The sequence below is a fragment of the Thyridium curvatum genome (assembly GCF_004353045.1).
Source record: "Thyridium curvatum strain D216 chromosome Unknown NODE_31_length_406039_cov_82.875441, whole genome shotgun sequence".
NCBI lineage: Eukaryota > Fungi > Ascomycota > Sordariomycetes > Thyridiales > Thyridiaceae > Thyridium > Thyridium curvatum.
In genome coordinates this window covers 112971-136966 of record NW_022156786.1, presented here as the reverse complement: position 1 = coordinate 136966, position 23996 = coordinate 112971, and the positions used below count along the sequence as shown (strand labels likewise).

At 56.5% G+C, this 23996-nt stretch overlaps 8 protein-coding genes across 8 annotated transcripts; 5 read left to right on the top strand and 3 right to left on the bottom strand.

Moving 5' to 3' along the window:
• Window positions 1–1148: 1148 nt before the first annotated feature.
• E0L32_005738 (uncharacterized protein) lies at window positions 1149–2977 on the top strand (the record flags this gene model as incomplete). The annotated part of the gene is made up of 4 exons (XM_031140293.1): window positions 1149–1211; window positions 1361–1540; window positions 2002–2772; window positions 2840–2977. 4 exons carry the CDS (start codon window positions 1149–1151, stop codon window positions 2975–2977), a joined length of 1152 nt encoding a protein of 383 aa, XP_030995505.1.
• A 379-nt stretch (window positions 2978–3356) lies between these two features.
• Window positions 3357–4186, bottom strand: E0L32_005737 (uncharacterized protein; the record flags this gene model as incomplete). Its single annotated transcript, XM_031140292.1, has 2 exons — window positions 3357–3878; window positions 3980–4186. The coding sequence occupies 2 exons, from the start codon at window positions 4184–4186 to the stop codon at window positions 3357–3359; spliced, it is 729 nt and encodes a 242-aa protein (XP_030995504.1).
• Window positions 4187–5174: 988 nt separating this feature from the next.
• E0L32_005736 (uncharacterized protein) lies at window positions 5175–7958 on the top strand (the record flags this gene model as incomplete). Its single annotated transcript, XM_031140291.1, has 1 exon — window positions 5175–7958. The coding sequence occupies one exon, from the start codon at window positions 5175–5177 to the stop codon at window positions 7956–7958; it is 2784 nt and encodes a 927-aa protein (XP_030995503.1).
• A 476-nt stretch (window positions 7959–8434) lies between these two features.
• On the bottom strand, window positions 8435–9832 carry E0L32_005735 (uncharacterized protein; the record flags this gene model as incomplete). Its single annotated transcript, XM_031140289.1, has 1 exon — window positions 8435–9832. One exon carries the CDS (start codon window positions 9830–9832, stop codon window positions 8435–8437), a length of 1398 nt encoding a protein of 465 aa, XP_030995502.1.
• Window positions 9833–10306: 474 nt separating this feature from the next.
• E0L32_005734 (uncharacterized protein) lies at window positions 10307–14010 on the bottom strand (the record flags this gene model as incomplete). The annotated part of the gene is made up of 2 exons (XM_031140288.1): window positions 10307–11344; window positions 11404–14010. The coding sequence occupies 2 exons, from the start codon at window positions 14008–14010 to the stop codon at window positions 10307–10309; spliced, it is 3645 nt and encodes a 1214-aa protein (XP_030995501.1).
• A 2523-nt stretch (window positions 14011–16533) lies between these two features.
• E0L32_005733 (uncharacterized protein) lies at window positions 16534–18191 on the top strand (the record flags this gene model as incomplete). Its single annotated transcript, XM_031140287.1, has 3 exons — window positions 16534–17588; window positions 17638–17889; window positions 17942–18191. 3 exons carry the CDS (start codon window positions 16534–16536, stop codon window positions 18189–18191), a joined length of 1557 nt encoding a protein of 518 aa, XP_030995500.1.
• Window positions 18192–19712: 1521 nt separating this feature from the next.
• On the top strand, window positions 19713–21718 carry E0L32_005732 (uncharacterized protein; the record flags this gene model as incomplete). The annotated part of the gene is made up of 4 exons (XM_031140286.1): window positions 19713–20051; window positions 20108–20374; window positions 20431–21561; window positions 21623–21718. The coding sequence occupies 4 exons, from the start codon at window positions 19713–19715 to the stop codon at window positions 21716–21718; spliced, it is 1833 nt and encodes a 610-aa protein (XP_030995499.1).
• Window positions 21719–22369: 651 nt separating this feature from the next.
• Window positions 22370–23620, top strand: E0L32_005731 (uncharacterized protein; the record flags this gene model as incomplete). The annotated part of the gene is made up of 2 exons (XM_031140285.1): window positions 22370–22551; window positions 22630–23620. The coding sequence occupies 2 exons, from the start codon at window positions 22370–22372 to the stop codon at window positions 23618–23620; spliced, it is 1173 nt and encodes a 390-aa protein (XP_030995498.1).
• Window positions 23621–23996: the final 376 nt, after the last annotated feature.

Below are 23996 nucleotides of genomic sequence, written 5' to 3'. Positions count from 1 at the left end.
TCAACACGCCCGGGTCGCCCCCTTTCAGATCGGTCGATGCTTCGCTTTTCTTCTTGCTGCTTGCTGCACGAGAGGAAGCTCTGCATTGCCTATCCAGCCCATAAGGGTTCGGTCAGAGGGCTGGATCTGCAAGAATCGGATGCTTTTCCCTTGTGCATCCCACCCGGATTTGATAAACGGCTGCAAATAGAATCAACAATCCTGACCTGGGTGTGAAGACGCCATCTGAGGCTGGGCAACCATTCGCCAGAGGCCATGCCGAGTGCATCACCATTGCGTCTCTGCGTGCAGTCTCGTGTTTCCCAAGCTGTCGTAGTCGTGGGGTCTCGGTTGCACCTCGACGTGAACCCCCAATCGCGACACAGTCGATCGCGGTTCGACAAGGCCGTAGGGACTCTTTCCTGCAGCTCACCTCGCCATGGACTTTGCCGATAGCCAACGGCCAACGGCCAACAGAGACCATCCATCTTTACGTCTGCTTCATGGTGCGCGCAACTCAGAGCTACCTCCGACGAGACCCCCCACCCTGCTCCATCCAGAAACTTGACACCGTCCGGCGCCACACTCCACTCCTTTCTCGGCAGGCCATTGATAGGGTGAGGCAGTCACCTCGTTTGACGCTACATGCAGGCATATTCGGCCGCGATGACGTCTAGCTGCGCATTTCTCTCTGCAACTGTGGATTGCCTCGCCCCTCCAGCGCCCCTCTCCCGGCCTCGCCATGCCGTTCCTCGTTCCTCCTGGGGGGCCGTCAGACCGACACGCGCGTTTCTCGGGAGTCGAGACTCGAGCCGTGGGAGAGGACCGGATTGGGGTGTGTCAAGGATCGAAAATGAGAAGGAGGGGGGTACTTGTCCATCAAATATCTCATGGGACAGCTCAACAAGCCAGAGCGGACGACCGCGGGAGCTTAAATAGATAGCTGGAGCCGCCTCCATCTCTCCCCAAGGTGGCCTGGATCAACATCCCGTTCCTGCATTCGTCCCGTTTATCCTTCTCATACGTGATCTTGCGCCATCTTCCCTACCTATTTCGCCTTTGCCTTACCCCCAGATCCAATCGATTTGGATCTGCCTTGTTACCGGGTGTCAGGAAACGAGATCTGCAGAAAACATCTTTAAAAGAAAGCACTGCTGCCGGCTGTCAAGATGACAAACCGACCAATCTTTGTGGCTACGCATCCACGTGCCTGTTCGACGGCCTTTGAGCGGGTACGCCACTCCATAACTCCCCTCCTTACCTGGACCCTGTGCCTGGAAACTTGTGTATTAGTGGCGTGCATATGCGCGACATACCCCGTACACATACCATACACACCACCAAATTCCGGGAGACTGACAGCCAGCTTTGACACCTGCAGGTCTTTATCACCCGCCGCGACATTCTCGAGTGCCACCATGAGCCCTTCGGCGACCCCTTCTACTTTGGCCCGGAGAACTTGAGTCCCAGGTTCAAAGAGGATGAGGCTGGCAGGGTCGAGAGCGGCTACGCCGACTTGACCTTTGGAGATGTCATGGATCAACTTCTGAATCAGAAAGAGGTTCGATCATCCTTCCTCCCAGCGCTTTACCAGCCTTGATATGTCCAATGTCTTGTACTACACACCCAGGTTTCCAATTACTTGGACCTGTTGCTACGTCAAACTCACGTCCGTCTTCTATGGCACACGATGCAAGTGCATCGCTGCTACTGCCACCTCCTTTTTTGAGTTCTTGATGTTCTTCTCCTCCATGGACCTTGTTTCCTACGGCATCTGCACTCCAGATGCACAAAGACACAAACGCACACACCCGTCCGATCCCGGTGTCCATCGCGAAGCGATTTGACCATCGATTCGAAACCGGCCGCTGCAACCGCGCCGAGACGCCTTTTGACCGAGAGGGACGAACATGACTCTCCTTTCCCCCCTCTTATCCCCCTGCTGCTGCTGCTACTGCTGCCGGCAGCTCGACCGAGAGACCAGCCCCGTGGGAGAAGGATAGATCTACTCACACAAAGCAGGGCAAACGAGTCTTTACCAAGGACATGGCCTACTACCTCTTCTCGCCGCAGGGCTGGCCGACCTACCTCTTCCCGTCGCTGGTCGACCGCCTGCCCGGCGGCAAGAGCAAGGAGGCCGTGGAGGTGGAGGTGAAGGAGAGTGGGAGCGGCGGCGGCGGCGGCGGCCTCCGCAAGCTGCTGCAGGAGCCCGGCAACCCGACGGCCGTGCCGCGCGAGATGCTGCGCAAGTTCCACTTTGCCTTCCTCATCCGCCACCCGCGCCGGTCGGTGCCCTCGTACTACCGCTGCCACATCCCGCCGCTCGTCGACGTGACGGGCTTCAGCGAGTTCCTGCCCGAGGAGTCCGGGTACGCCGAGCTGCGGCGCCTCTTTGACTTCTTGCGCGGCGAGGGCATGGTCGGCCCCGGGCGGGCTGTTGGCGAGGCTGCGACCAACGGCACGACGACCAACGGCGTCAATGGCACGAACGGCACTGCCAACGGCGTCAATGGGACCAACGGCACCAACGGCACCGCCAACGGCGTGAACGGGCATGCGGAGCACCAGCAGGAGCGCGTGCCCATCACGCTGGTCGACGCCGACGACCTGCTCGACCGGCCCGAGGAGGTGGTCCGGGCGTTCTGTAGGGACGTCGGCATCGACTTCCAGCCCGTGATGCTGGACTGGGACGAGGAGAGCCTGGCGCAGTCGAGCGAGGCCTTCAAGAAGTGGGACGGCTTCCACGACGACGCGCTGGGGAGCACCTCGCTGAAGCCGAGGACGCATGCACAGGTGAGCAAACACTCGGCATCTGTAAGATTGCGAAGAAGGGGGGTTGGGTACTGACCAAGGAAAACAGAAAACCAAGACTGAAGCGCAGGAGGACGAAGAGTGGACGCAAAAGTTTGGCGCTGAGGCTGCCAAGGTCATCCGGCAGACCGTCAACGACAATATCGAGCACTATGAGTATCTGAAGCAGTTCAAGCTGAAGATTTGAAGGGAAAAGACAGTAACGACATTCCAATCCTGGAACCTGAAGGCAACAGAGCTCTTTGCGGGGGGACATACTTCATATTTCATTAAGCACACATACCCTCATTGTCAATCAGATAGGTTCCTCAGTTACCAATAACGACTGGGTGCTTTCGTCCTTGCAATGCATGATCCGACACTGCATTAAATCGTGCTGACACATGAGTGACACATGTTCATATAGTTTTGGTGGTTCTATACAATAATTTACACTATGAGCATCAAGCCATTGCTTGCCCCTCAAGGTATGCTGCAGTAGTAGTTACAGTTTATGATGCTTGTGACCTTTCGGTCTGCAAGGCGCCGTCTAGACATCTCTCTATCTTCATGTTTCGTGAAGACCATCAGGCCGGCGTTGCTTCGACGGGCTTTCCTTGTGCCGCCTCCTCGGGTATTTCGACGTCAACCTCCTCCTCCACCGCGACCAGCTCCGGTATACCCAGCTCGTGCGTAATGTTGCTCGACCACGCCGTCGCGAACTCGCGGTCCCGAGCATCGGCCCAGTACACCGTCGCCTCGACCAGGTTCTTGGCGCTGTCCTGACCATCCTCCACCGCGGCAATCTTGTTGCCCCTGCCGGCGCCGCCGAGCACGGCGGCGACGTCGGCCACGGCGTTGGCCTTTTGGTCGTTGAGCGCCTCCCCTCTCCGCTGCCGGTCCATGTGCAGGAAGTCGTCGGCCTGGTGGCCCCAGGAGAGCTCGTGCAGCCTCCTGAACTCGCGCAGCTTCTGGAAGACGGACTGGCCGACGACGCCGGCGCCCTCGGCGAACTGGATCAGGGCCATGGGCTTCCAGTAGTCCTTGCGCAGCTTGGGGTGCTTGGTCTTTTTGCCGTTGAAGGGCAGTTGCCGCAGTGCTCGGTTAGACTGGAAGATGATCACATGGTCAGCACACGCAAGGGACGGGCGACGCGGCACCAGCCAATTGGGGCTTGTCGGCCTTTGCGACATGTTTGCTAGAGACGTACATATAGCACGGGCGTGTGGGAGTAGATGATCTGGTTGGACATGATGTGGTTGAATATCCATATTTGCTCGCCGTGGCCGGGCTCGAAGCCCGTCTTCTCTGGTTGCGGTTGCTTGTAGCGGCCGCGGTATGTCGACGCCGGGCGGATGGCGATGCGGGCCAGGCCCATCGAGAGCCGGCTGACCGGGAATGCCGGCACCGGATTCATGGTCGTGGTGGTGATTCAAAAGGGCGGGTGTCGGCCTGTTCAAAGCGCAGGGCGGATCGCGCGAGCATCTGAAGGCATCGCCAAAATTTCCCCTGCAATCCATTGGCCGCCCCAGGCTGGAGCCCTGGTCTGATTCGCCGGGATCCGCTGAATCAGAAGATCCGCTGGCTGGATCACTTTTTGCCGCTTATCGATAAGAGGGCTGGTCTGAAACGGGCTGAACCTTGGAAGGAAGCCGGCAAAAGCTTGGAAGCTTTGGGAGGGGTGGTCCCGCCATTAATTGAGAGGTGTTAGTGGGCAGCAGCCAATCACAACCGCCCGAGTTACAGGGGCTACAGCGCTTCTCGAAGCATGCTCTGGTACGTTCCAGCAGGTTCTTAGTCAGTTCCAGCGGGGTCGAGAAGCTGCCCAGCGCTGCGTGGTGGTGCTGGCGCCCACTGGCAGCTGCCCTGACGTACCTCGCGGGTTCGAGCATCGTCATCCCACTTCCCGCCTTGATGATATGGAGACCCAGCTGGGCAGCAACTTTGCCGTCGCCTCTTCTTCCTGCTCACACCATCTCCTCCCACGCCTCTGACTTCTTCTCGAAGCCTCTGTGGAAGGACAGTCTCCACTCTGCTCGTGAGGATAAAACCAAATACCATCTCTTGTTCTGCTCTTCCTGCTCCCAATTGCAGGACAAACAAAACACAGACTACTTCATCCTCGAAGAGTGAAACAGCTACACAGGTACATGATCTGATAACCCACCACACTGCTGATTCATACAGCCGGGTTCACACGACGTCTACGACACTATCACCAATAGCCGAAGCATCTGATCACACACCCAAAGAGCTTCGACACGTACAAATAAGCATCTGATTCTGTTGATATCGTTTTGTCTCTTCGTCGTTTCTTACATCAAAACCACTGCTGCTACATCCGGTAGCTCAGCATTAATCATACAACCACACGCCAGAAAAGCAACAAACAAACCTAGCCCAAGATGAATTCGCGAATGGAATTCACAGACCGGGGCAAGAAGGCGCTCGAGGACGCCATGACCCTGGCAGAGCAATACGCCCACTCCCAGCTCCTCCCCGTCCATCTCGCCGTCTCCCTCCTCGACCCCCCCGCCGACCAGTCCAAAGACCAGCAGAATGCCCCCGCCGGCACCACCAGCACACTCCTCCGCCAGGTCGTCGAGCGGGCTCACGGCGACCCTCAGCTCTTCGACCGGGCGCTCAAGAAGACGCTCGTCCGTCTGCCCAGCCAAGATCCCCCGCCGGAGCAGGTCTCCATGGCCCCCTCGTTCAACAACGTCCTGCGCAAGGCCATGGAGCTGCAGAAGGTCCAGAAGGACAGCTACATCGCCGTTGACCACCTCATCAGTGCCCTCGCCGAGGAGCCCAGCATTCAGGCCTGCCTAAAGGAGGCCAACGTCCCCAAGCCCAAGCTGATCCAGGATGCCGTCAACACCATCCGCGGCACCAAGAGGGTCGATTCCAAGACGGCCGATACCGAGCAGGAGAACGAGAACCTCGCCAAGTTCACCATCGACATGACGGCCATGGCCCGGGAGGGTAAGATCGATCCTGTCATCGGCCGTGAGGAGGAGATTAGGCGTGTTATCCGAATCCTGTCCCGACGAACAAAGAACAACCCGGTCCTTATCGGAGAGCCCGGTGTCGGCAAGACCACCGTTGTCGAGGGTCTTGCTCAGCGGATCGTCAACGCCGACGTGCCCGACAACCTGACCGCCTGTAAGCTCCTGTCCCTCGATGTCGGAGCTCTGGTGGCCGGCAGCAAGTACCGGGGTGAGTTCGAGGAGAGGATGAAGGGCGTGCTCAAGGAGATCCAGGAATCTAAGGAGATGATTGTGCTCTTTGTCGATGAGATCCACCTGCTCATGGGCGCCGGCTCGTCCGGAGAGGGCGGCATGGACGCTGCCAACCTGCTCAAGCCCATGCTTGCCCGAGGCCAGCTGCACTGTATCGGTGCCACCACCCTGGCTGAGTACCGCAAGTACATCGAGAAGGATGCCGCCTTTGAGCGTCGTTTCCAGCAAGTCATCGTCAAGGAGCCCTCCATCCCCGAGACCGTGTCGATCCTTCGTGGCCTCAAGGAGAAGTACGAAGTCCACCACGGTGTCAACATTGCCGACAGCGCCATTGTCGCTGCCGCCAACCTTGCTGCACGATACCTCACCTCACGACGACTTCCTGACTCGGCTGTCGATCTAATAGATGAAGCCGCAGCCGCAGTCCGCGTTGCCCGCGAGTCTCAGCCCGAAATTATCGATTCTCTGGAGCGGAAACTCCGGCAGCTCAAGATTGAAATCCACGCCCTTTCCCGAGAGAAGGACGACGCCTCCAAGGCTAGGCTCCTCCTCGCCCAGCAGGACGCCAGCAACGTCGAGGAGGAGTTGCGACCGCTGCGCGAGAAGTACGAGAGCGAGAGGAAGCGCGGCAAGGATATCCAGGAGGCCAAGCTCAAGTTGGAGCAGCTCAAGGTGAAGGCCGAGGACGCCAGCCGTATGGGCGACCACGCTCGTGCTGCTGACCTTCAGTACTACGCCATCCCCGAGCAAGAGGCAATCATCAAGAAGCTCGAGAAGGAGAAGGCTGCCGCCGACGCCGCGTTGAGCACCAATGCAACTGACACCGGTGGTTCCATGATCACCGATGTCGTCGGCCCCGAGCAGATCAACGAGATCGTCTCCCGCTGGACCGGCATCCCTGTCACTCGCCTCAAGACTACCGAGAAGGAGAAGCTGCTCAAGATGGAACATGCCCTTGGCAAGATTGTCGTCGGCCAGAAGGAGGCTGTTGGCTCTGTCTCCAACGCCATTCGCCTACAGCGTTCCGGTTTGAGCAACCCCAACCAACCGCCAAGCTTCCTCTTCTGCGGTCCCTCCGGTACCGGCAAGACTCTGCTCACCAAGGCTCTTGCCGAGTTCCTCTTCGACGATCCCAAGGCCATGATCCGCTTCGATATGTCCGAGTACCAGGAGAGGCACTCTCTGAGCCGCATGATTGGTGCTCCGCCAGGCTACGTCGGCCACGATGCTGGCGGTCAGCTCACCGAGGCTCTCCGCCGCCGTCCCTTCTCCATCTTGCTGTTCGATGAGGTCGAGAAGGCAGCCAAGGAGGTCCTGACTGTCCTCCTCCAGCTCATGGACGACGGTCGCATCACCGATGGCCAAGGACGTATCGTTGACGCCAAGAACTGCATTGTCGTCATGACCTCCAACTTGGGCGCCGAGTTCCTGGCTCGCCCCGCCGGTAAGGACGGCAAGATCGACCCCACGACCAAGGAGTTGGTCATGAACGCCCTGCGCAACTACTTCCTGCCCGAGTTCCTGAACCGTATCTCGTCGATCGTCATCTTCAACCGGCTGACGCGCAAGGAGATCCGGCGCATCGTCGACATACGCATCGCCGAGATCCAGAAGCGGCTGGCGGACAACGACCGCAACGTGCACATATCCGTCTCGGACGAGGCCAAGGACTTCCTCGGCAACGCGGGCTACTCGCCGGCCTACGGCGCGCGGCCGCTGGCGCGCCTCATCGAGAAGGAGGTGCTGAACCGCCTGGCCATCCTGATCCTGCGCAACAGCATCCGCGACGGCGAGACGGCGCGCGTCGAGCTCGTCGACAACAAGATCACGGTGCTGGCGAACCACTTTGACAGCGAGTCGGACGCCGACTCGATGATTGTGGACGACGAGGACGACGCGGTCGAGGAGGTTGCGGGCGACAATATGGATGAGGATGACCTGTTTGACTAAAGGTTCGATGGGGCAACGGCACGGACGGTGTCTTGAGGAGGATTGCGATAAACAAAAGGAATGGCTGATATGACTTGGGTGAACGGGATTTAACGAAGGGGAGTAGCGGGCTTTTGAGCAAATGGCGTTTGCTAGGGTTTTGCTTTTGGTTTTGTCTTTCCAAATGGAAGCATATTTCGTTAGAGTACTTAATTCCCGCTTGATGTCGACATCCTAGAATGAGGTCTCTCGAGTAGCGAAAATGGAAATTGATAGAAAATCACTTTGGTTCTCTTGTGCACTTGTGACTGTGATGTCTATTGAAGAACTTGATGGGAGGCCATAATCGTACATGTACATGGACCTCTTCAAAGGTTGGCCTACCCTATACATGGCCATCACCTACCCTGTACCTGTACTTGCTAGCTACCCTATACTTGCCCTACTCGCAACTTGATGATACAGACCAGGTATTCTGCCCCTGGTAGACTCAATCTCTAATAGTACACGTCGCCCTTCATCAATATCCTCGCCGTCCGATGCAGCTCCGCAGAGACGATCTCTCCGTTGTCGTCCAGCGTCGTTCCAATGTCCACCGTCCCGCCAGGGTGCGCGATCGTCACCACACCCTTGTCTCTGCCGCCACGGTGACCCTTCCTCGCCAGCTGCGCCGGTATCGTGCCGGGGATGCTGGTCGCCGCGCCCAGGCACAGCGCCAGAGTCAGCGGCACCGCCTTGTGCGCCTGGCCCATCGACATGGCGACGCAGCGTATGTCGGCGGCGGCGGCGGCGCCGTCGCCGCCGTCCTCCTCGGGCGGGAACAGCATGAGGACCTTGGGCACGCTCTCCACGGCCGGGTCGAGCCCCATCTCGGCCGCGCCCAGGCGCCGGATCTCTGCGAGGCGGGCCCGCAGCGCGGCGTCGGCCTCGACTTGTGCGGGCGTCGGCGCCGCGGCGAGGCCCAGGTCCGACCCGCGGACGAAGACGCCCGGGTTCGAGACGTCGACGAGCGAGGCCTCGACGCGCGACCCGTCGGACAGGCGCAGCGCGTCCGCGGCGCGGCGCGTGGGCAGGGCCCGGCCCGTCTTGGCGCCGGCGGGGTCGAGGAAGCTCATGGACACGCGGGAGCCCGTGCCGGGGACGCCGGCCATGGCGTACGAGCCCGCGCGGGGGAGGTACCGCGGCGGAGAGGAGCCGGAGCCGTCGTCGTCGGACACGGCGAAGCGCGCGCGCATGAGCTTCCCCGTGTTGGTGTTGCGGATGGTGACCACGGCCTGCCTCTGCCCGCCCTCGCCCTCGTCGCCGCCGCCGCCCCCGGCGACGACGCGCAGCCTGCTCGCGTCCAGGAGGCCCGCCTCGAGGGCCACGGGCCCCACGACGGACGACATGTTGCCGCAGTTCCCCGCCATGTCGAGCTCGCCGCCTCGGATGCCGACCTGCACAAAGGTAAAGTTCACGTCTACATCGTCGCCTGCGGGACTCTCGCCGCCGCCGTGGGTGTCGGACGGTGACGGTGACGGTGACGGCGCTGATATGATGCAGATCTTGCTCGTCGACGACACGCCCGAGCCCATCCCGTCGAGCTGCCGGCCGTAGTCCGGGTCGGGCGAGCCCATGGCCGCGGGCAGGATCGAGGCCCACTCGGCCTCGTCGGCCGGCAGGTCCCGGCGCAGGATGACGAGGCCGTTGGAGGTGCCGCCGCGGCAGAAGTAGGCCGGGAAGCTGCGCGGCTGCTGCTGCTGCTGCGCCATGTTGCTGGCGCGGCGGCGTGGTGTGGACGGGAAGCAGGCGCGTAAGCGCGGTGGTGCGGGCCGGTAGGAGAGATGCTGCAAGGTGGTTGCTGGCTTGGGACGGCGCTGGCACATGCGCCTCAGGGCGATGCCGAGGGCGTCCATGCGGGGTGCGATAATTCTGCCTGCTTTATCACAGAGGACCCTGAAGGGAGATATAAGCGAAAGTCGCTGCCGGGGGGCCTGCTCAATACTATGGAGGTGTGAGTAATGGGACTCTCTTTAATTACAGTGACAAGGTGAGGTTGGTGCAAAAGGGCCGGCTCCCGGCTCGGTCTTGCGGAATGGGGCCGTGGAGAATCGCGGTGCGGGGGCGCATGTGGCTCGCGCTGCCATACAGGAGCCAACTTATGCTTGCCACAGCGCCATGGTGATATGAACCAGATGATATCACCTCAAAGAATACGTTTCAAATCGTTAGATGCCATGATAGATTCGCCATTCTACCTAATCCCCTTGGACTCTTACAAAGTATACAGTCTAGCACTCACAAACTCCTTCGCCAACCCTTTGCCGAACCCGGAAACGCAAAATCTCCTTTTGTGCGATACGACTCTGTCCTGGTCCCTCCTCACCTCCTTATTCGTCATCGTCGTCGCTGGCATCAGCCATGCTCGTGTCCGCAGGCGCCGCCGGTGATCCCTCGTCCGCGCCCCCCTCTTCTTCCTCCTCCTCCTCGCTCTCATCGAGGATCCTGCCTCGCCGCGACCGCTTGTTCTGCTGTCGTCGCGACACGGCACCGCCCTCCTCATCCTCGTCCTCGCCTTCCCTCTCTTCGGCCCGGTTGTCAACGTCCATCCCCGCCTCAGAGGCGTCGTCCTTGGGCGCCTCCTCCGCGTCCGAGGCCGGCGTGTCCTCGCGGCCCTCCAGGTCTCGCTCCGCCCGCTCCAGAGGGTCCTCGTCGTCCTCGTCGCTGTCGTAGACGAGCTCGGCCGACTTGTACTTGGAGTTCTCCTTCTTGGTGAGGCGCCGCTTCTTCTTGGGCTGCCTCTCCTCTTCGGAGCCCTCGTCCGACTCGTCGGTCTTCTTCCTCCGCGACCTGCCGCCCTTGGAACGAGGTTCGCCACTCGACTTGGCAGGCCTCTTCTTGCGCTTGACCTTCTCGCCCGTCTCGCTGTCGGTCGTCATCTCGGCCTCTATGCGCAGACGCTCCTCCTCGGCTCTCTCCTCGGCGAGCTTCCGGTCGCGAGCGGCGATCTCCTCACGCTCCTTGCGGATCTTCTCCTGCCTGTCCTTCTCCTTCTGCAGGGCCGCCTGGCGCTCCTCCTCTCTCCGTCGGAGTTCGGCCTGCCGCTTCTCCATGGCCGCGGCCAGCTTCTCCTTGTTCTTCTCCTCGTACTCCGCCTGGCTCGCTGTGGCTCTCTCGAGCTGCTTGCGCAGGGTGTTGCGTGCCATGTTGGCCCGCTGCTCGATCTCCTGCTTGGGATAAGGGGTTTGCGGGTGCGTGGAAATCTCATCGAGCGCCTTGATGGCGTCCTCCAGGCCCTCCGCTGCCTCGTTGAGCTGCTTTACAGACCGCTGGGTCTCATTCAGGTTAATGATTGTAGACACAATTTGAATATGCACAAACGCAACGTTGAACTTGAAATGCACCTGTTCAGGGGCGACCTCGAGTGCCTAATCAAAGTCAGCACATGTAATGAGAGTATCATTCGAGATAATCAGTGTGAACTTACCTTTCTGGCATATTCGAGGGCGGACTTGTGCGCATCAAGATCACGCTCAGTGCGTCCCTTTGCGAGCCATGTCCGGCCCAGGCAGGCGAGGATCCCGGCATCGTTGGCCTTGCCCTCCTTCGACAGAGCAATCTCATAGTTCTCGATGGCCTTCTGGTATTGCCTGAGCTCGGCATAGATATGACCCAAGTTGACATAGACATGGGGTTCCTTGACAGTGTCCTTGACGCTCAGGAAAATCTGAAGCGCGCTGCGGTGATCTTTCTTGTCCTCGACGAGGGCGATGGCGAGACCCTGAGCAGCGTACGCGTTCTTGGGGTCAAGCTGAAGCGCCTTGTCAAAGAATTCCACCGCTCGGCTATAGACAGCGCTTCGCTTCTGCTTCTCTTGGTCCGTCTCCCGTCGCATTTCGCGAGCTGACATCAGGTACAGGTTACCCATGCCGACCAGGGCGTATCGGTCATGTTTGTCGTAATTTTGTAGGGTGTGCTTGTAGTGCCGAAGCTCCGGGTCTGCTGCAACATCGGAGGGGCGCTTTCTCGAGTGCACTTTGCTCAAGTACCATCCATACAGAGCACGAACTTCCAGGTCAGAGGGATTCTCCTGGTAGAGCTTGGCGACTGCGTCAGGGCCCTCCTTATTGGGCTGCTTGCGCAGCTTGATGTAAGCCAGCCGGGTCTTGGCATCGATGTAGTCATCATGGCGCTTCAGAAGTCCCTCGTAAACTTCGATGGCCTGCTCCGCCATGCCTCTGGATTCATAGCTGCGACCCAGGTTGAAGCTGATGGTCGTCACGAGGGCATCAGTGTCCATCTCTTCGTCCTTCTCCTGGATGCGCATACAAGCTCCCAATGCGGCCTCGAACATGTCACTAGCAAGCTCGTGTTTGTCTGCCTGGGAGTAGAAGCAGCCGATATTGTTCAGCAGCTGTGGAGGGAGGAGCCTCCGTAGAGCCGGCTTTGCTGCATCCCCATCCTCGTTCTCGGCCTCCTTAGGGCGCTCAGATTGCGGGATCTGGTCCAATTCGAGTTGCTCAACCTGCTGCAGGCACTGCAAGGCTTTGTCGGGATGGTCAACCTCGTAGAGGCGAGCCAGGTTCAGAAGAACGGATGGGTCCACAGAGAAGCTCTTTTTGGGATCTTTCCAAGAATTGCGAACACTCTCCAGAAGCATGATGGCCTTCTTGATCTCGGCGCTCTTGTCTTCTTTGACAGCAGCATACTGGTTGGCAAAGACCTCCTCGGCGTACAGTGTTCCCAGCAAGATCATGGCCTCGTGATTCCGAGACTGTTGGATGATCTTTTCGAGTCTGAGTTTGGCTTCGCCGAGATCATTTTTCACGACTGATAGCTGGGCGACGCCAAATTTGGCCGGAAGGTAGCCCCTATCCGTACCGCCGCGCGCGTCGTCTGATCGGCGGTAGAAGTCGCTCGCCTTGTCCACATCGCCATTGTAGTGTTCCTTCCTCGCCAAGAGATACCAGCCGTCACTGGCAATGGCATTGACGTCGGTGTACTGGATGGCCTTGTGAGCCAGAGAGTCGACATTGGCGAAGGACTTCCTCGACAAGAAGTAACCAGCAAAGGTAGCGGCGGTCAGAGGGAGGTTCTTGTCCAGCTTGAAGGACTTCTGCGTGTACTCGGTCATGGCCTTCTTGTAGAGCCGGATAAACTCGGGGCTGTTTGTCGGTACACGCCCGCTGGCGTCGAGATAGTACAGGCCGAGCAGGATGTTGGCAATCTTGGAGTCAGGGTTGATCTCTAGGGATCTCTCCCAGGCAGCCCGAGCGTCGTCTTTGTAGCCCAGCTGCCAGAAACAACAGCCGATGCCAAGTCTCGGGTCGGGATCCACCAGATCTGGAGCCTTCTGCAGCACATCTTGGTAGCCAGTCAAGGCCTCAGGGAATTTGCCTAGGGAGAATAGTGCCCTCGACTTTCCCATGACGGCCAGCATGTTCTTTCCCTGCGATACACGGATCGCATCCTCGAAGGACTTGAGCGCCGATCGGAGCAACTCGGCCTTCTCAGGATCGACCGATCCAGATTGGCCAGACTTGGAAGGAGTCTGGAGAGATGCTCGAAGCAGCAAAAGAACTCCACGCGCGAGGAACAGGGGAGGGAATGCCGGGTTTATCCTTGACGCTTCGTTGAGTGTGGAGGTGGCGAGCTGCAGGTAATAGTCCTTTGTCTTTGCTTCCGAGACCAGCATGCCCTCCGAGGCCACGCGTGGCGCCTCTCGGCTCTTCCAGAGATACATCCAGCAGAGGCAACTGACTATGCTCAGCTTCTCCTTGGGGTTGTTGTTCTGCATGGCATTTCCGCCTCGAATAAGCATCTCGATAGCATAGTCGATCTTGCCCTGCTTGGCGTAGGCCAACGACACTGACATCCAGTATGTTCGAGCGGCGCGCTCGTTCTCGAAAAGGTCGCAGAGATCAGTGGGATCGTCAAGGTTCTCGAGATCGATTTCGACGGCCTCGTCATCCTGGTCCTGGACAGGGACATCGATGGAAGTAGGGACATCGGAGAAGCGTTTGCTCGTTGGCACACCATGGGCGGCGCCGTTTGCGCCGCCATCAGCGTGGCCATTGCGCAGGGCTGTCGCCATGATGAACACTGCGAGCTATCGTGGAGGCACTTGGGCGGAGAACGGAAAGATGAGGGATAGATCAGGCGACAGGTCGTTGGCGGAGTTGTCGCGCCGAGCCCAGGCGAAGAGAAGTCGAGTCGAGGACAAAGGCTTCGTTTACTGGGCGGCGCGCGTTTGTTCGCGAACTGAAAACGACGGTTCAAAGTCTGGATTACTCTGGCATCTTCAGGTTCCAGCTGTGCCTCAGCGACCGTAACTTGGATGTTGATAAGAAAGGGGTGTTGTCGAAGAGGTGTCGCAGAGGGAGCAAAGCTGTGCTGTTTGCTCTGATAATCTTCATTCAAGGGCTCAATCGGACTATTTTGTCTCGTCTCGAGAAGTCGACAATACGTCCCGCTACCACAATAGCTCTAGAATGGGCTAGTCTGTTTTGGGAAAGATTATTGTTCTTGGCTGGGCCAGTGATCCACCTCATCACGTGACTCGAGTCTGCGATCTTTCAGATATTGGGAACAATCCAGAGTTCTTCCACAAGTAAATCAAGATTGACTACATAATGAGAGAGATGGGAAAATTCCCAATATATTGGAGATTAAACTCGAGACATAGCAGATGTGTGGTCAAGCCGGCCTGATTACGAAGTTCTTGACCTCACCTTCGTGATCGAAACCGGCCAATCAGATATCACGGTAGTCCCACCTTCTTGACCAAGGAGGCTTGCCTCCCTCACACTCCTCACTATAATGAGAAGTCCATCACCAAGTTCTGTATTTGAAAACAGCAGTGAGAATAAAAAATAATCCAAGATATAGTGAACCCACAAACTTTGGGAAAATTCGGTCTTTAATTTGCGTTTCACCTACAAATGGCAGAGTAAACACCACATACCTTGAGAAATCTCGCGAACTGGGGTTTGTCTGCCAATCCCGATCTGATTTCAGCCTCTGAGAAGTGTAACCAATGAAGGCGCAACATCGCCAGGTGAACTGACATGAACAGAATCGACAGCACGGCGCACCGTTATGCTGACCTCTTTAGCGAGGGGAGATGGTATATTCATCGCATGGAGCAGTTCCTCCCCAGCATTGAGATCCCAAGCGATCCGGTGAAGTGTGTTGGCCGTCCAGGACAAAAGGTCAAAGTTGACTTCCTGCCAATATTCATGATAATAGATGACTTCTCAGAGCCATTGCTGCACGTCCACCGTGGACGGGCCTCGCTTTGGCAGATGATTGACCAGCTCATCAAACGATGCGGCTCAGGGTCATCTTTAAGACAGGGACTCTTTATCTATGAAGGATTGTGAATGGGAGTCTTGTTGATGCAGTAACTATTAAGTTCCAGGAAGAAAGATGGCAGGAGATTCAGAAGAAAGGAGAATAGACCCTCATTTGCTGGCTGGGCTGGGGCCTTAACTATGAAACCGCAGCTTGCACAGCGATTTGTCCATCATAGGGAACCGCTCACCGTGACAATCAGGTTCTGTACAAATATCTTGCGCACATGGATGTCCGGATTTAACTCATTAGCTGTGAGGTGATCCATTCTTGAGAAATAATTCAAAAAGGAAAAACAAAAAGGTCCGGGACCGAGGTAAGGGATCATTTTGACAGGCACTTGGCAGTGTGGATTGCACGAGATTGTATGATTACACACAGTTCTGATATTCTAAATGAATCAACAACCAAGTTCCTTCATACTCCATGATAATCAACCTGTTAGTTTAGCGGGACTGAGAGAGATAGTATTGAGGAGTCAGGATATCGACGCAATCAGGGCATACTCGTTACGATAGCGATAAGTTTGTAGATACAATGAGCGTTAGTAGGGAGGCCTTACACGACATGACAAATAAGTATAACTGCTGTAGACCTCCGTCTAAGTAGCACAACTACTGGGCCTTTGTGTGTAACAAGGGGATGATACAATTATGACTCCTTGATTTCGCTAATGATCAGCCGGTGTCGACTTATGTCTGATGCCAGCACAAAGTTCCTCAGTGTGAGGCAAGCTCGGGTGCGGCCCAGATGCAGTTCAGGCAGGACAAAGAGGTCTTCATCCCAAATCTCCGACATTGACTTTATCATGTTTATGTATATACCCACTCTTGTGAGTCTATGAGGATATTTCATGTGGAAGAGTCAGCCTGGTTGTTGAAATCAATTTCACAGATTTGACATAGGATATAATGACTCTCGAGCCTGCCAACAACTGGATGAATGCTCATCATTGGTCACAAACAATTAGAAACAAAAATGAAGTGATGGGGTGGTCAGGTGTTCTTCCTTGTGGACCTGGTCTGCAAAAAACTGACATGTTGAATGCGGCTCGGCCTGGCGAAGTTTCTCTCACTTCTGTGATCACTTTCTGTACTCAAATCCATTTCAGAATATCCAACGCAGGTTGAACGCACTAGTCCTCCTCCTCTCTCCAGGCGACAAAACACCGCCATTCTTGCCTCAACTATCACGGACTGGAGCGTCACCTACACCATACAACTTCAACACCTACAACAATCACAATACCTGACGTGTCCTCATCATGGCGCCTTGCTCGGGCTTCTATTGTCTGAACAACGCACAGCAGACCGGTGCCATATTCTGCATTGTCACGACTATTGTCATTCTAGCATTGGTGTACTGGTATGTGGTCCTGAGAAAACGCCCACAGCATGCACAGGATGATCCGGAATGGGAGATGGTGATGATTCGTCGCCGCCGAAATCCTACACCCCAGCCTACTACTCCTCTGCCTCGACACTTAAAGAGCCGATTCTGGGGCAAGTTCATGGAGCGCATGCGTGGAAAGAAAGATAATTCCAAACCCGACCCTTCAACGCGCTCTGAACATCGAGTAGCAGCGACGCAAACTGAGCCTCCTGGCCTCTTCCAACACCCGTTTCAGGTTCAGCGTCCTCCACCAGTTGCCCAGCCCCCTTTTGTTACCCATCCTCCTCCTCCTCCTCCTCCTCCTCCTGGAGTCGGCACCCTTGGACTACAGCAGCCTCAAGGCCAGATGAACACCGGCCACCCAGGTCCAGTTCTCTTCTCATCTACAGCGCCTTTTGGCAATGGCACTCATGTCATGCACGGCCATCCAATTCTCCTGCAGCCTCTACCAGTATGCCCTTCGGTTCCCCCAGTCATCCCGCAGAGTCAGCCTGCACCTCATCAGACGCCAGTGGATACCCCGAAGCGTTCGTTCTGGTCCAGGTTCACTCGGGACCATCGTCCGATCTCGCATCCACCTCCTGGACGAGCTTCGACACTGCTTAGCACCCCATCAACCCGAGCCTCACGGGAAAACTCCCGCTCCAGGTCTCGATCTCTGTCAAGAGGAAGGACCTTGGAGAGAAGTTCTAGTGTGTATGAGACCAAACGCAAGTCTCGCAACCCTGCCAGACAACAATGCACGCCGAGGAGAGCCAATAGACAAGAACATAGCCGAGATAACATCTCCGCCGACAAGATCGTCCCTCCCAGGAGGCAAGACGCACAGATGGGTACTCCTGTCTTGCCAAAGGCATCTGATGGCCAAAGGCCTCAGGCTACATCACAGCCCCGACCTGCTGGTGGTCGTCGCCTTCCATCGACAGAGTGAGTACCCCCGAGAAGAGAAAAGTGTTTCATAGCTAACTATCCACAGATCACTTCGACCCTCCACCCCATCCTACCCGGCTTCAAGCGTGAGCGAGGACCAGCCACGAGAGGAAGGCGCAACGATCGGCCAGCGTCTCGCACAACTCGTGCCCCAAGCGCTACAAGCCCAGGGTAAGGCTGCTGAAGAACAGCAAGAGGTTCGCAACCCTCGACACGGCTTGCCACGCTCGCAGGAGAGAGTGTATGGCCGTCAGGGTGACGAGAGGCGCAAGGTCGCCCAAGATGATGACGAAACCAGGTGAGACCAGGCCGCACAGGGACTGCTCCATATGATGCTGACAGTGGTACAGGATGGTCTACGAGAATCGCCACGGCCCATATCGACACGACGGGGTGATCCCGGATGGCCAAGCGGTACGACCGCACCCTACACCAGCTCGGGACCACAACCAGGCAGACAACCAATCGGTGCACTCGGACGCAGAGACTTACCGTTCCTTGTCCTCTGGCATGGTCGCAGAAGCCGGATCAGACTATTCTGACGCGCGACCGACTCGACGGACCAATGGCCGAAAGAAGCAGGAGAAGCGGGAGGAGTAACCAAAGCCTTCAGGAAACCCTGACCCTTCTGTTTAAAGGTGAATGTCACGATGAAGGTCGAGTCTTCTGGTATCTTGTCTGATTTAGGTACCAAGAGGGCATACGTTGTGAGACTCTAGCAATAGGGAGCAAGGTCGAGGAATGACATCAGAGTTAGGGTTCGTTTACTTAGACAGAGTCTGTACATGCTTATTAGGCCACCTCAATCAAACGGCATTGGAATGCATGTGTTATGAGCGGGCTTGTTGAATTGTGATTCATCATTCTCTTCAAATAAATTCACTAATGATAGTTTGGTACCAGACCTTTCGAGGTAAAAAGGCCAAGTAAAAAAAGAGTACGCCAAAAAAAAAAAAAAAAGCAAGAAAAAAAGGAGCAAAAAAGAAACAATTTGAGGTCCATCCCGGAATCGAACCGGGGTTGCTGGAATCACTGATTTAAGGTTAGTTTTAAGTCTGTGGAGATTATTGGACATGGGAGAACATACGAATCCAGAGTGATAACCGCTACACTAATGAACCGGTGGTTGTTGAGATCAGTACAGTAATTACATGCTAAGTACCAATTTGTTTTTAGTGTGTGCAAGGTTATGCCCTCCATTCAGATACCAGTGCACAGCTAACTCCAGTCAACAGTCGATCCCATGTGAAAATAGCCCAGACTCGGGAAATAGTCATAAAATGGGTAGTCAGAAGAGATGATGATCTGGATTTCTGGAGAGTTTAAGGAATGGAATTAATTATCGCGCTGTTCAGTTCAGAATTTCATGAAGTTTGGCGTTGAGTCTCTGTAATTCCTAGGTACTTGCAGGTAGGTATATAGATGGTCTGTGCGCCAAGGTGGTCCCTGGTGTGGTGTTGTGCGTCGTCATAGCCTCTGCTCCGTAATAAGCCAGCTTTTGGGTTAGCTTCGCATGTGGGTGCAGTTGCTCGCCCGGAGTGCCAGCCAAGCCAAGCCTTCCCCTGCTGGCGGCGCTACTGACAAGCTTCCGCCTCATCAACATCACGACAGTCGGCCTCTTCCCAGCCTCTTTGCGCCGCTGCCCTCTCGACGTGAACACTCCTCCATTGACCGCATACGGCGGCGACGTACCCGTGTGAAGCCTCTGCCGACCTGCTGCATCTACCGTGGCTCGCTGCGCGCAAATACCACTTCCGAGCTATCCACCCCGCCCCCACACGAGCTGCCGCCCGAGCAGGTGCTGCGTTGCAGGCTCCCAGATTCACGGGGACCAGTCATCCAAACAAATCAAACCACTGGCCTCTTGGTGACTGCTAGCCTCAAAGGACCTCAATACCCGTTGCGGACCCTGTCACTCTGGGGTTCCAAGGTTGGCAAAGATGTGGAATGACGAGGACAATAATCCCTACGGTGCTAGCTTTGACCGTAGGGACTCTTTCAACTCTTCGATAGCCAACCCGACTTCTCCTACTGGCCGTGAGTCTAACCTACTCCTCACTCGAGTTTCATTTTCCCCTTCTTTCTGCCCTCTCCATCTTCCTACGTAATCACCAGTCAACCATGGAGTCGGTACTCTTATGCGACTCTTCCGATGACGCTGACTCGGACTGGGAGGTTCTAGAGACCGGCTTCGATGCTCCTCGGACACCTTCCTCCACTGGAGACGAAGCGGAGCCTGAGCGCCCCTCGTATGCTCGAGCCTCAGAGAGCGGCGAAGACGAGAGCGAGTCACAGACGCAGACCCATAGCGAACTCGTGCCTAGGCGAAAACCCGGCGGCTATGACAGTCGGGTCGAGCAGATTCTCTACGAGAATCCGGAAACACCCATTCTGATCACAGATGCTGGCAAGAGCCTGGAGAGCGGTGGGAAGTACATTGTCTACACCATTCGTACAGGGGTAAGCCGTCGCATCTGTCCTCCAACGCCCAGTACCAGCTAACCGTCACATCACAGGACCTCGAGGTGCGCAGGCGATACTCTGAATTTGCCTCTCTCCGAGATGCCCTCACTCGCCTTCATCCAACTCTCATTATCCCCCCAATTCCAGAGAAGCACACTATGGCCGACTACGCCGCCAGTCCTCGAAATGCGCAGAGTGACCAGCAAATTATTGACTTGCGAAAACGCATGCTCGCAGTGTTCCTGAACCGGTGCCGAAGAATGGAACAGGTTCGGACGGACGGCGTTTGGTGGAGATTCCTCGACCCCAATGCCAGCTGGGTAAGTAATTAGGACTTCATTCCGCGCTCTCTTGCAAGATTACTGACATGATTTAGAACGAGGTACTGCATGCGCACCCTGTCGCATCAGTCCCCAAATCGATCCTGAAGGCACCGCCTCTGGACCCGGCCAATCCCACTGTGGCTCACAGTTACCTTCCGGTCCCCTCTACATCTGCAAAGTTGAAGGTGGATGCCGGCAGGACAGTTGATCACGATGACCACTCGCAAGGCGCAGGCGGCCAGGCAGTTCCTCGTTTCCCTCCAGATTCGAGCAATCTTAGCGAGCAAGATCTTGATCCATACTTTACTGGTTTCGAAGCATCGATCAAGGACCTCGAACAACTGCTTACAGGACCCATGGAAAAAGTCAACCGACGTACGCTGAGCCATCTTTCGGCGCTCGCATCTGATCTCTCCGAACTCGGTGCTCGATACAACGGCTTTGCGCTCTCCGAGCAAGCTCCATCCCTGGGACCAGCCATTGAGAGGGTCGGCCAGGCTGCCGACTCGTCGTACATTGCTACCGAGGAGTTGTCAAGCTCTTTGGGAGCAAGCTTCGCTGAGCCAATGAGAGAGAACGCCCAGTTCGCTGGAGTTGTCAGAACCGTTCTTCGGTATCGAATCTTGAAGCGTGTCCAGCAAGAGATGACAAACGACGAGTTGAACAAGAAGCGTGCGCTGCTCGATCAGCTCGAGCGAAGCGAGGCTGAAGCACGCCGTATCGACCAGTACCTGAGCGGAAGCCAGCAGATACAACCACCCAAGAGGTCGTCCAGCATGAGAGAACCGCCAACCTCGTCACCTCCACGAGAAGGCAATCAGGAGGACACTGCATCCATCGATTCCGACTTCCCTCCTACGCATGGCGACTTCTCGTCGGCGCCTTCGGCCAAGATCGGTAGTCCCGAGAGGAGCACGAGCGTGCCGAGCCATAAGAAGGCTCCCAGTGGGAACTCCATCACCAACCGAATCTTTGGTCCTATCCGCCATGCTGTCCAAGGCGTCGTGGATGTAGACCCCGAGCGCACGCGCCGGGACACCATTACCAAGACGAGAGAGTCTATCGAGCAGCTTGAGCAAGCTCAGGTCGTGTCTGCACAGGATGTCAAGGATGCGAGCGCCGGTGTTCTCAAGGACCTTAAGAGATTCCAGAAGGAAAAGGAAGACGACGTCAAACGCTACATGGTATGTTGTATCATCTGTCTCACGGTTCGTTTGCGATGTACCATACTAACATTGAGAACAGCTGGCCTACGCCAAGAGCTACATTGAATGGGCCAAGAAGAACAAGGAAACCTGGGAGGAGGCCAAGACCGAGGTCAACAAAATAGACGAGTCGTGAGCAATGTAGAGCGCTTCAGGTGGCCATAGCGGACGACGGATCCTATGATCGATGAGACGGCAGTGCTCCCTCTCACTAATTCCAGTGTAGTCATTCGCATGTAAGTGAGCGCATGTTTTTTTCGTTGGGCGCATCGGTTTAGGTAGTTCTAGAAGTCATAGCAGATCAATCTTATCCTTTCTGGCCTGGAGCCCTTGTTCCCACAATGGGCGCGAACACTCCTAAATGTCTTCGGAACGCTGACAATCATCACCAATTCAATGGCAGAGGCAGCTTGACCGCATGACATTGATATCCGGGCCCTAGTGGTGACTTGAATCTTGGTCTGTGGGTTTCTGGCCCATTATTGGAGACGGCTGGTATGTACAGCCATATCCACTCAAGCTTTCTGGATGGCCACCTCGAAATGAGCGATAAGATAAGCTTTCAACAGGGATTTTGGGGATGGCCTTTGAACATTGAACACCAGCATTTGATCGTCGTCCTACTTATTCGACGACAAACCACGTAATGAACGCCGCTTGATCGTATAAGCGAATCCCTCGAGGGATAGATCGAATTCCTCGCACGCGATCGTGCCTACGCTTTTGAGGACTTTCCAGTCTTCATCAACCCTCCCTTAGAAGGACAGGCACCAGTAGATGACACGCGATGGACTCGGCGGCCCGCAAGATCGAAGCCATTGATGCGCCGGGCGTCAAGGCCGAGGGCCAGCTGCTCTGGAACCTGCGCAAAGAGGTCGCAGCGCTCATGAAGCGCTCGCAGACGAATTTCCCCGGTGCCCAACCTGTCAGTTTCACAAGGAGACACATAGACGAGCTGCGACAGAAAGAGTAAGTTTGCGATTGCAACAAACCACACTCTTTGACGGGCCCCTTCCATGATCTAACTGCGCCTTTTGCTTCTCGTAGTTACTACGTCTGCGAGAAGTCAGACGGCATACGGTACCTGCTCTACCTGACTGCCGACGAGTCTGGGCGCGAGTGCCACTACCTCATCGACCGCAAGAACGACTTCTGGTACCTCAACCACCGCAACCTGCACTTCCCTCTGCCCAACGACATCGAGGCCTTCCACACGCACACCCTCGTCGACGGCGAGCTCGTCATGGACGACCTCGGGGGCGGCGTCATGGAGCCCAAGTTCCTCGTCTTTGACTGCATCGTGCTCGACAACAAGCCGCTGATGGAGCGCACGCTCGACAAGCGCCTCGGCTACTTCAAGGAGAACGTCTTCAAGCCCTACTCGGCACTCTTTGAGCAGTTCCCCGAGGAGGCGCGCTACATGGCCTTCAAGGTCGAGATGAAGGAGATGCAGTTCTCGTACGGTATCGAGATGATGTTCCGCCAGGTGCTGCCGACGCTCAAGCACGGCAACGACGGCCTCATCTTCACCTGCCGCGACTCGGAGTACCGGCCCGGCACGGACCCGCACATCCTCAAGTGGAAGCCCGTGACGGAGAACACGGTCGACTTCCGCCTGCGCCTGCACTTCCCCCTCGTCCAGCCCGACGAGGACGACGCGGCCGAGGGCGTGACGGCGCCCTACGTCGACTACGACTCGGTGCCGCAGGCGGAGCTGTGGGCCTTCTACGGCGACGGCGGCGGCGGCGAGCCCTACCGCTACTTCGCCGAGCTGTTCCTGTCCGAGGAGGACTGGGAGGCGATGAAGGCGTGCGGGGACCCGCTCGTCAACCGCGTCGTCGAGTGCGCCATGGACGAGCAGGGCCGGTGGCGCATCCACCGCTTCCGCGACGACAAGCTCGAGGCCAATCACATTAGTGTTGTGAGCAGCGTCATGGACAGCATCCGCGACGGCGTGGGCGAGCGGGAGCTCCTCGACGCGGCCAAGAGCATCAAGGACAGCTGGAAGTCGAGGCAGGCGCAGCAGCAGAGGCGGTAAAAAAAAAAAAAAAAAAAAAAAAGAGGAAAGGAAAAAGGGCGGAAAATGCATATCTTTTGATGCCATGGCCTGCCTGTTTGGATTCGGGAGAGGAAGAATTTATCATGGTTATATTCTTTCTGGTCTTGGGGTATTCGGCAAACGGAGGGGGAAGGACAAGGGAAAGGACGGGTGTGTAAATGGGTAAGGCGTATGGGTACGGCGTTTCTATGGAATTAGTAGATACCTCTTTTGAGCCCGGCTCGGATTCAAAGCCTACCTTCTTGATAATTCGACTTTGCTTTTCTTCATATCCGGAGTCTCTCTCTCATGTGAGAATAAATACTGGGGTCCCCAGTTGGCATGCCTCCAAATCATTGAAGAAAACATACAGAGT